This window comes from Callorhinus ursinus, unplaced genomic scaffold (genome assembly GCF_003265705.2).
Source record: "Callorhinus ursinus isolate GAN/ISIS: 27379988/994484 unplaced genomic scaffold, GSC_fseal_2.0 scaffold22, whole genome shotgun sequence".
Classification (NCBI taxonomy): Eukaryota; Metazoa; Chordata; class Mammalia; order Carnivora; family Otariidae; genus Callorhinus; species Callorhinus ursinus.
The window spans coordinates 11,696,024-11,708,126 of NW_027397084.1; the positions used below are offsets into that span (position 1 = coordinate 11,696,024).

Below are 12,103 nucleotides of genomic sequence, written 5' to 3' on the forward strand. Positions count from 1 at the left end.
AGAGTCACAGCCTAGATTCTTACTAGCTTCCAGGAAAAGCGTCATGGAGTCTCTTGCCTAACAGTTTTAACTCTGCTACATCAGCATTCAGGAGGAAAAAAAAAAAAAAAGCGTTAACCAAATCCAAAGGACTAAAAAAAGGACCTCGGGGGGAAGGGAGACAAGACCAGTGGATCTGTGTGAACATTTATGCAATGAGGAACATCTGGTTTGGAGTTCTTTTGTAATCCTGTTCTGGAAATAAGTTGAACTACCAAATCCCAAGTGGTCTGACCATGACAGACACAGAAAACCTAAGCATATAGAAATCTCTCCAAATAGTGTCCAACAAAATTGTAGCCATATCAACTCTCCAAGGATATACCAATCCAGATAACCAAGGTTTCTGAATACCTATCAAGATAGATCCAAAATGTGGCGCCTGGGTGGCTCAGTCGTTTAGTGTCTGCCTTCGGCTCAGGTCATGATCCCAGGGTCCTGGGATCAAGCCCCATAATCGGGCTCCCTGCTCAGCAGGAAGCCTGCTTCTCTCTCTCTCTCACTCCCCTTGCTTGTCTTCCGTGTCTTTCTCTGTCAAATAAATAAATAAAATCTTTTTAAAGATTTTATTTATTTGAGAGAGAGAGAATGAGAGATAGAGAGCACGAGAGGGAAGAGGGTCAGAGGGAGAAGCAGACCCCCTGCTGAGCAGGGAGCCCGATGCGGGACTCGATCCCGGGACTCCAGGATCATGACCTGAGCCGAAGGCAGTCGCTTAACCAACTGAGCCACCCAGGCGCCCTAAATAAAATCTTAAACAAAAAAAAAAAAGATATATCCAAAATGAGCTCTTTTGGCTAGAAGTCTGAGGTTTAATCGTGTTTCCCTAACGTCTTAAACAATGTCTGAGAAACCCAATCTTTAAGTGGAGACTCAGGGACATCATTCTAAAATACTCAATCCATTACAATCATTTTCAATATATTACAGAGATAACTTAACAGCCATGGAGGTATTACTTAAGTGATACCCAAAGTCACATGCTATCCAGTTCAACAAAAATAGTTCAATTCTGTTTCTTTCTAAAATTATAATCAAGATTTCAAGGACCCCATGAGCTGTGAAAACATCTACGGGCTTTGTGCCATTTATTTTGGCCAGAAACCAACTTTTGCTTTTCTCCCAAATTCTTAATATGTTCCAGATAGGCTGTTGCCAAAGCCTCCAGTCCCTCCCCAACCAGCAAATCCAGTAGCTTCACTTCAGTTCCCATCCTTCCACAGCTCTTGCAAGCGTGCTCTTCTTCTTCCTGTACATGACAGGACTACTACCCCTCACACGGTTTCCTCTCAGGATCCCACGCGTATTCATCAGGGTTCTGAGGCGCCGCCAAGGTTTCCTCTCCCTGGGCTAGCTCGCTCTCCACTTTGGTTTTAACCACCATCTTTAGGCCTGTGGCTGCCCCGCCATACACACAAGTCAGCTCAGATGTTGCTCCAGCTTTCTCCTGTCTACCTGATATTTCTACTGGAGGAGTACAGGGCTCCTTAAATTAAAGGGTTCTAGACCAGAATATCTAAACCAACAGTTCCCCGAGGAACCATCCTTGCAGGGAGTCTTACTCACTTGGTCATCTTTGCCAGCAACGCGTTTGAGAGACATAACCTAACCCCTCATGTGCCAGGTCCTTTCACTCCTTAAGTATCTCTATTTTTTTTTTCCCTTAAGATTTTGTCAGAGAGAGAGAGAGAAACAGAGAGAGCTCACAAGCAGGGGCAGAGGCAGGCAGAGGGAGAAGCAGGTTTCCTGCGGAGCAGGGAGCCCGATGCAGGGCTCAATCCCACTGGGATCACGATCTGAGCCAAAGGTAGACGCTTACCTGACTGAGCCACACAGACACCCTAAAGTATCTCTTTAAGATACACAAATCTTTATCTCTCGAGTCCTAGGCTACACTCTCTTCTCTCTCCTAGCAATGACATGTCCTCTGTAGTGTGGGCTCCTTATCTCTAGTTACTCCTCCCAACCCATTCCATTTCACACTATGACCAAAGGGGCCTAGAAGAAATCCCCTGTACCAGTCTTGGACTTACAGTACTATGTCTCCTGACATGGCCTATTACAAAGGACCTTCTTCAACCTGAACCCAACCCACCTTTCCAGCCTCAACTTCTAGCCATTCCCTTTTCCCTGCTTTGGTCCTGAGTTACAGCAATACTCCTTCACCATCAGGCACCTCCATAATCTCACATTTGTGCATTCCCTTTCCTTGCTTCTCCATCTCCCTTTGAGACCTTCCATCCCCACCTTCCAACCATAAGACTCCCAGGATCTCTAAATATACAGCAAACTCCTCCTCCCCTCCCTCCCACTCGTCCACCCCACTGCCCTCCACCAGAGTGCAACGGTAGAGAGCTTCTCACTTGTCTTGATTTCTCTCTTCAAGCCCATGACCTAACACAGGAAGTCCTTCATATACAGGAAGTACACAATACTTAATTTAAAAATTATCCATCATGGAAATAAAGCTTTCAGTGTTTTGCCATATGTAAGTAAAACTTAAATGTCAGTTTTCAAGAAAACATTTTTGCAATACCATCTTGCTTTTAATAGAAAACTTGTGAGGCTTAAATAGGCTTAAGACATTAAAAAATTTCTAGAAACCTAGTATCCACGGCTTTATAATTAGGTTACTTTGTCAGTAGCCAGTGAAGTATATTATCTTAGACCAATGCTAAAACCCAAAAGGTGACAGGGTAAGGAAATAGATTCTACCATTTCTTGTATTCATTTCCTGACTTTTATAAGTTGAATGGAATTTAGAGTATTCTGAAAGTTAAACTGTTAAAAAGACAACTAGAAACTATATATATGTAAACATTCAATTCAAAACTAAACAGTAGGTTTTTGTGATTAGTCTTACAGATGAGCAAATTGTGGTCTTAAGAATTTAAGTTCTGTATCTAAGATCACACAATCATTCAGGGGAAGACTCGGGGCTTAGACTTGCATCTTCAAATTAAAGACTATTCATAAAATGTATGCAAACTTTTCAAATAATTGTGTTTTCACCAAACACCCAGTCACAGGATGAAAACAGGGATACTAAGTGATGAACATCATAGCATAAAGGCAAAGAAAATCCTGACTTAAAAAAAAAAAAAACTTGGCTAAGGGCACCTGGCTGGCTCAGTTGGAAGAGCATGCAACTCAATCTTGGGGTTGTGAGTTCAAGGCCCATGGTGGGTGTAGAGATTACTTAAAAATAAATATTTTATTAATAAAAAATAAAAACTTGGCTAAACGTTGGTTGCTGGAGTTATCTTATAACCATGAGGGCGGCCAGCCTTTGGATAAAGTTTACAGAGAAAGGAGAACAGAGCTGAAAGGATAATAGAAAAAATGGGAAACACTTCTACTTCTGCTCAAGATGGAGTAAAAGCAACCAGTTTTACCTTCCCACCTGAAATAGCCAAAATGAGAGTATATGGAATAGCTTTCTCAAGACACTGGATAGCAGTAACACAAGGCAGAGATTCCTGAGATATAGGGGAGAAAAGCGAAGTGAGCTCTTTAATTGCCCCAACTTACTGCCTGGAAGAGAGGCTCTAGGATCATGGGCAGGAAGGTGAAGCAGGACCTGGAGTACTCCCTGAATTGGAGAGAGAGAGCTGAAGGCCTGAGGAAACCAAATCAATTAGAAACTTGGACTTGGACTTGATAGGACCAAGTACCACAGAGAAGAGAGCCGCACAGAATACCCGGAGATCTGCAGAGGGCTCCCCCTTAAGGATTCAGTAGTACATCAACCCATACAGAAGGCAAGTATCCAACGCTGGGGCCAAGTGTATTGCCACAAGCCAGAACAGAATAACCCCTAATTCAGGGGCAATGGGGAAAATATTCACAAAGGTCTTGCCTCAGTAGAAGGATTAGCCCTAAACTACAGACTTCTCCAGATCTGCTTAATTATAAAATCAAGACCTCAAAGGATTGAACTACCTCCAAATAACTGTATTGTAGAACAAGGCTTAAAGAATAGTTAGGAATATACAAATAAGAAGCAGCCAACAAGGTAAAATTCTTAATATCTGACATCCAATCAAAGATAACCAGGCATGCAAAGAAGCAAGGAAACTTATCCAGAAAAAAATAAAACTGAACTTAATCTTAAATAATAAAGACGAAAGAATCAGCTAAGACATTAAAACTGTTGTTATAACTGTATCCCACATATTCAAGTTTAGTAAGATTGCAGAAGATATATATATGTAAAAATCAATTTTATTTCAATCTATTAGCAATGAAGAATCAGAAACTGCAATACCATTTACAATAGGAAAAAAAATGAAACTGTGACAAATCTAACAAAATATGTGAAAGACTTGTAAGTTAAAAACTAAGAAAACATGGATAAGACAAATTAAAGATTTACTTGCTCATGGGTCAGAAGACTCATTAAGATGTCAATTCTTCCCAAATCGATCTACAGATTCAATGCAATTGCTGTCAAAATCCTAGGAGGGTTTGTTCTTGGTAGAAATTGCCAAGCTGGTTCTAAAAATCCTGTAGAAATTCAAAGGGCCTAGAAAAGTCACAACAAGTTGAAAAAGAAGCAATGTGGAGAGCTAACACTGCCTGATCCCACAATGTACTCTAAAGCTACAACTATAAGAAGAGTATGGTACTGGCATGAAGACAGATCAGTGGGACAGTACGAAGAATCCAGAAATAAAGCCACATGCACAGACTACTGGAATTAGACAAGCTACAAAGGCCATGTACCTCTGGCAGTGGAGAAAGGACAGTCTCTTCAACAAATGGTGCTGGGGCAACCCAAATCAAAAACCCAGACCTTACACCATAGACAAAGCTAACTCAAAATGGATCATAGACCTAAATGTAAAGCCTAAGATTATAAAACTTCTAGAAGAAAATACGGGAGAAAACATTTGTGATCTTGGATTAAAGATTTCTTAGATACCACACCAGAAGTATGATCCATTAAAGAACAAGCAGACAAACTGGACTTCATTAAAATGAACAACTTCTTCTGTTCTTCAAAAGACACCCTTATTAAGAGAATGAAAATAGACTAGGAGAACATATGTGCAATGTAACTTATCTGGTAAGAACTAGATCTAGAATATATAAAGAACTATCAAAACTCAACTAGGCAAATGGCTTTAAGCACACTTGACAAAAAAGACATATGGATGGCAAATAATCTCATGAAAAGATACTCATCACCACTAGTCAAGGGAAATGCATATTAAAAATACAATGAAATACCATCACATACTTATTAGAATGGCTAAAATTAAAGAAACTGACTATACCAAGTATAGACAAGGATGTGGACAAACCGGTATACATGGCTGCTAGGAATGTAAAATAGTTTAACCACTTTTAAAAAGTTTGTTAGTTTCCTTAAAAAATTAAATCAGGGCGCCTGGGTTCGGTTCAGGTCATGATCCCAGGGTCCTGGGATCAAGCCTTGCCTCAGGCTCCCTGCTCGGCGTCTCCCTCTCCCACTCCCCTACTTGTACTCCTTCTCTTGCTGTGTCTGTCAAATAAATAAAATCTTAAAAAAAAAAATAATTACAACAAATCGCTCCTAGGAAATAAGGTAGATAAAGGCATAAATCCCTACAAAGGCACATACATTAATGTTGATACAAGTTTCGTTTGTAATAGCTAAAAATTGGATACAATCCAAATAATGAATAAATTGTAGTATATCCATGCAATGGCATATTCCTCAGTAATTCAAAGGAATGAACTACTGCTACATGCAATAAAATTAATAAATCTCAAAATATATAAGCAGCTTAAAAAGCCAGACCAAAAAAGTACATGCTTTATGATTTCCTAGATATAAAACTCGAGGAAATGCAAAGTCTACTATGGTGCCAGAAAGCAGATCAGTGGTTGCCTGTGGAAGTTGGGAGGGAAGAGGGGGATTGGGAAGAGGCACAAGGACATTTTTAGAGATGATGTATATTATTTTGATTGTGGTGGTAGTTTCACAAGTATATACATCTATCAAAACTTATCAAACTAGCAAACTGTATATTTTAAGTACGTGCAGTTTACTGTATGTCAATTATATCAAAATAAAGGTGTTAGAGTTTATAAAAACCCACCTAACTTGGTTAAAGTATGTATAAACAGAGAATATTAACTAGCAAGCTTGAGAATATGGCCCATCCAATACCAGCAACGTCAGTAATGCCCCCAATATAGTTTTCTAAATTTAACAACACATTCAGATGCCTTGAGTATATAAAAAGTTCAGAAACACAAATTTATTTTTCCTTGATTTCACCACTGTGCTTTAGAGACAGGTGAATAATAAATACTGTTAAAACAATGTCCACAGTGATAGCAAAGTGAAAGATAAAACTTTGCTTTATAGGTCACAAAATACTCAATGACCTATGTAAGAAACCTGAACATTCCTAATGACTATCAAGAAATATTTGTACTCCATATCTAATTTTAGTCAGTGTCCAATAATGCATTTTTAAGACAAAATTTAGATTTTAAAATGCAATTTAGAAATACTATAGTTCTCAAATACCATCAACACCATCAAAAATAACTAAGCTAATGGAATATAATTCTATCTGAAAAAACAAATTTAAGTTAACTGGTTAAAAAAATACCCACATACACGGAATGCCCCATTCCCCAATGACCACAGCCATTTATTTTTTAAAGATTTTATTTATTTGACAGAGAGAGACACAGCTGAGAGCAGGAACACAAGCAGGGGGAGTGGGAGAGGGAGAAGCAGGCCTCCCGCGGGAGCAGGCTCGATCCCAGGACCCTGGGACCATGACCTAAGCCGAAGGCAGGCGCTTAACGCCAGAGCCACCCAGGCGCCCGCCATTTATTTTTTTAATTATTTTTTTCAAGGTAGTTAGTAGTAATATTGGTGTAGAATTTAGTGATTCATCACCTCCAAACACCTGGCGCTCAACCTAAGCGCCCTCCTTAATCCCCATCACCTGTTAAAGCCATGCCCCCACCTCCCTTCCAGCAACCTTCAGTTTATGCTCTACTGTTAAGAGTCTGCTTGACCATGGCTATTTAAATGAGATAAACAGATATTTAAGAACTTCCAAGCGAATATTTTAAGTTACCATTTATGAGTCTTCACTCAAAAGGCGAGGCACTTACTTGTAAACCATTTCACCAGCATTATCTCATTTCATCTTCAAAATCCTATAAGGCATTATCATTCCTATTTTATAGATAAAAAAAACTGTGGTTGAGATAAAGCAATCTGTCCAAAGCTACACATTAATTTACACTCAAATGAAAATGTGTTTGTCCATTCTAGATTTATAGCTCAGTTATATTTTTTATAGGATCATACGCTTATTAACAAGCTACGCATTTTCTAAATAGTCACTTAAGCATTCTTAACCTACACAGGCAAATCTGTCCTTCAAACTCAATGGATGACATATCAGCCCTTAACATATCCCATCCCAGTTTTATTGGCTTTATGCATGGTAAGAACACACTCAAATATTAAGGACATATATTCTCCTAAGTTCACATGCACCTCTCTGCTAACTAGAGGACAATTCACCTTCTTAACTTTAAGAGCCACTACACTGGGTTAAAAAAATTAGAAAAACTATACATTTGCTTTTAAATGTCTTCTGACACCTCTACAACCTGTAGCGTGAACTCTGTAAAAGGAGATTAGATGAAATCTCATACACATTGTAAATAATCCAAAACCTAGTATTACGTGTTTAAGAAATGGACCTGAAGTCAGACAGATTTCAATTCTGATAATGCCTCTGCTGTTAAGTAGCTGAAAGGGCCTAGCGGGCAGCTAACACTAGAGTGAATTCAAAAGTTGTACTTACTGCACACTCCAGTTAAAAACAAAATCTGCACCTGAAAAGTTTTTGTCAGCTGTGAAAAGGTAAGTGCTTTCTTTTCTGCATACGTAGAATGCTTAGCAGGCAAGCGAGCACCCAAGAAGAACCATCTTATCTCTCCCCCCCAGTCCCCATCCTGGGGCAGAATGAACTGTTCTCCCGGCAACCCAGGACTTAGAACTATCTCCTAAAGAAACCATAAACGGTGGCTAGGGTTAGGACCTGTTACACCAAAGGTGAAACATGCATCTTTAAGCTGATCTGGGAATCTACACATTCATAAGGTTGTCACAGGAAAATACCTTTGATTTCCAAAAGCCCAGCAGACATACACCTTTAAAATACAACCCATTTTTACTACAGCGATTGGTGGCAGCCTTGGCTTTACTCAACAGTCTAAAGACTATCTGCAGGTGAATTTCAAAAAGTAACATTCTGGTTTGAAATATGTACATTTAAAGAAAAAATCTTATTGAAACTGTTCTTACTCAAACAATAAAAGCTAGGAGAGTCCAACCCCGTCATTTTCCACAAGAGGAAACTGAGGCTCACAATCACACAGGCAGTTTGGCAGGCCCTGGAATACAAATCCAGGGTTCTGATAAACACTACCAGATATAAATACTGTCCTAGTAACCAGGGCTGAGCATTTCCAAAAGTGGCAGGGTCTCCTAACCACAGTTTTAAGGGTTTTGTTATTTTGGGGGGGGGCAAGGAGGAAGCTTCTAAGACCAAAACTTCCCACAAAAAGCAGTAATTTGGTATCACACCAAGCAGTCCAACATATCACATCTCAAACACCATTTTCGGTCTGGCGAGGCCATCCTCCATCTCCAGGGCCACACCACCCACCACACCCTTCTCCACTTTTATCTGCCCAGCCTGTTTCTCAGTTACTTCTCAAGGCTTCTGCATACGATACACGCATGCTTGCTGCCTGGCCTTGCCTACAGACTTCTACTTCGGCAGATGTGATCCGTGAGTTCCTATGCGTACGCAATGGCGCCAACACTGGAGTAGTTAACTTCTCTCCTGCTCTTTTTCAAAGGCTCAGCTCATCAAGGAAGCCTCCCAAGATAAATGTGAGAGTCTGGCTTTCAAACTCCTTAAGTGGCAACCATACTAAGAAATAATTTACGTGCGGGGTGCCTGGGTGGCTCAGTTGGTTGGGCGACTGCCTTCAGCTCAGGTCATGATCCTGGAGTCCCGGGATCGAGTCCCGCATCATTGGGCTCCCTGCTCAGCGGGGAGTCTGCTTCTCCCTCTGACCCTCCCCCCCTCATGCTCTATCTCATTCTCTCTCTCAAATGAATAAAATCTTTTTTAAAAAAATAATTTACATGCGACTCAATACAGACCTGCTCACATGCACCCTCAAATAACTCAAAAGTTTGACATGCTATACTTGCTATTTATGACAAAGTGGTCCCTCTTCATCCAATTCCATTTCACTTTTTTTTTTTTTTAAGTTCTGGAGAGAAAAAATGTCTATGGAGAACCTAAACGTGTTTCTCAACCCGCTAATGGATCATGACCTGCAGTGTGAAAAATAATGTTCTGTAACGTAAGAGCGATTACTTTGACCTGATACTGGAGGCATCAGCAAATATTTAGGCATGAGACTCCCCACCCTCTTCCAAAACCTCACCTCCTCCCCGCCCAGTCATAGAGATACCACAACGGAGAATTCGTTTCTGCAATACCACAGGTCAGGGATGGGAGGAAGAACCAACTTCAGCGGACTAAGGTTAAGTGCCATTTCACGAGTAAAAAGTAGAGCAAGGCTTTTTTTTTTTTTTTTCTCCTTTAACCATCTGAGCAGCCTTCACAATCTGAATTCTTCCCTATGTGTCAGGCTGCCTATTTCCGACTGGACCGTCAACACTTGCGGGCAGGAATTTTACTCTTCTTGAAAATTCTACACTCCACCCCTATACATAATTGAAGCAGAATTTAAAGTTATGAGAAGTGTGTTATTTTTAATATCTAAGATAACTTTTCTACTTCATGGTTTCTGTTGGACAGTAAATTTCCCACTCCAAAAGATGCTGGTTTATTAGGGGGGGAAGAAGCAAAGAGATGTGGGGCAGAAAAAAAAAAACAGGGGGTCGGGGATAGAAGACAGATTAAATGCACACAATACATAAATGAATATACACAGTGTCAGATGCTATGAAGCAACAAGGAACTTTAGAATAAAACTGAAGAATTACCAAACACAATACTGTACCCCTTTTCTGTCCAAAGTATAACAAACCCCTTCTAGTATAAATGTGAATTACTATTATACTTTTCTAACTTAAAACACAATTCCACTGTAAAAAGCAAAATTATCTCCCAACCTTAGAAACAAACTAATTTTGTGAGGAAACAGATTCTGCATTGGCATAGCACCACCCTGACGCTTGGGTCAAGGGCAGTAACATCAGAGAAAAGAAATTTACACCTGAGCAAGCCACGGAACACAAATGGTGAAAAGAGATGCACTTTCCAAAAAAGCATTTAATTATTTAAATAGCATCTACATGTGACTTTTTAAAAACGGGAAGGGAGAGCACAAAAAGATTTGGCAGAAGAAAACTAAATCTAAAGGGGGCAATGCTTTCCAGATCATTCCAATAAACAATGGTTCAACAAACTGAAAAGGCAAAGACATTTCAGCTCTAGGCAGAACACATGTTGAAACACTGATTTGTAAAGTTTAGACACTGGATCCAGGCCTCGGAAAGGCACCAACAAAGCCCAGTTGCGAGGCTTCAAGAGTTCCCATTTAGAATTAAACAGGAACAAGAAGTTTCCTCCCCTTTAGGAACACCGAGCCGTAATATCTGTTCTATGCCTATAAAGTGAAGCGGGGAGGGTGAGGAAGGGCGTAGAGAGTGCGAGAAAGCCCATGAGAAGCAGCTGGGGTTTTAAAAGTAACCTGCATGCGATGGGGCAGAAGCGAACATCCTGAAGACCTGATTGCTAGCAGCAAGGCCGTTCTAGGACAACTTGGTCCCTTTCTCACTGATCCGAAAAGCGCATTTTGACACCTGACGCTAGATCGCGATACGCGGCCGGCAGATATACCAGACTGAAAACTCCTGAAAGCACCAAATGTCACACTTGCTCACGCTCGCACCCTCCCAGAGCCTAACCCATTTGTTGAATGAAGGGAAAATCCTAAGAATGAATGAATGGGATAGAGAAGTCTAGTGAGAAGGCTCCGGCAGGGCCCCATGTTCGGGAGAGCCCCGGACATCCGCCCGGTGAGGGTAGGAACAGCGTGCCGGGGCGGAGACGCATCTGGGGACCCTCGGGGCGCACCGCAGGACGCGGACCGCCGTGGGGGCGCGGGGCGCGCCTCGCCGAACAAAGGAGAGGCGGAGTGGCCTGACAGGGGCGCCCGGCGGGGGCGGAGGCCGCGGGCGCTCACCTCGTCGCCCCACTTGAGCACGTCCTTGTGCCGGTCCTTGACGGCGTGGTAGATGTGCAGGAACTGGAGGATCCCGTGCCGCCGCACGTGGTCGGCGTGGCGCTTGGTCTCCTCCCAGCTCAGCGGCGAGCCCTGGGACAGCAGCCCCATGGCTGCCCCCTCCTTCTCCTCGGGGCTGACGGCGGCCGCTCGCTCAGGCGCAAGCCGGACACTCAGCTGCCCGCAGAAGGCGGCGGCGGCAGCGGCCGCTCCGCCCCGCGGGGGCGCCCTTGGGCCGCAGCCGGCGGAGGGACGGTCCGCTCCGCTCCCCTGCGCGGGGTCCTTGCTGCCCAGGTGACCGACTCAGGGGTCCGGCGCGCCGCGCGGACACAGGCAGAGGACGGGAGGGCAGGCTGGGCGGCTCTCGGCCCGGTGGCCTCGCCCCTTGCCCGCTCCGGCTCCCGCCCCGCTCCTGCTCCCAGGCGGCGGCGACGGACCCCACAGGCACTGTGCGGCAGCGGCTCTCGCTTCTCTTTACCGGTGTCGTGCACTAGCTTCTTCCTACTTGTGACCAAGACCTGCGCCGCCACAGAGCATGCCCAGTCTTCCTATCGACTCACAGCTCCAGAGCGCGATCCGTCGCTCCGGATTTTAAAGACTACGGGCGGGGGCGGGGAAAGAAGGCGGTGCAGGCGAGGAGGCGTGGCCGAGGGCCGAAAGAGGCTCAAAGAAGGCCTCGGAGGAGGCGTGCGCAGGCGTGATTGGGGCGGAGTCAAAGGGGCGGGGGCGAGTGAGGTCTCGCATGCTTTAAGCAAAGGAGGTA

The 12,103-nt window shown here is 43.0% G+C and overlaps 1 protein-coding gene across 2 annotated transcripts in view; it reads right to left on the bottom strand.

Moving 5' to 3' along the window:
• The window catches only part of GCLC (glutamate-cysteine ligase catalytic subunit), a 47,665-nt gene extending 35,765 nt beyond the window's left edge, over positions 1–11,900 (bottom strand). For both annotated transcript variants that reach the window (XM_025890550.2, XM_025890549.2), the window contains exon 1: positions 11,302–11,900. In XM_025890550.2, the coding sequence (XP_025746335.1) occupies positions 11,302–11,451 (150 nt within the window). In that variant the 5' untranslated portion in view covers positions 11,452–11,900. The remainder of the gene's footprint in view (positions 1–11,301) is intronic.
• Positions 11,901–12,103: the final 203 nt, after the last annotated feature.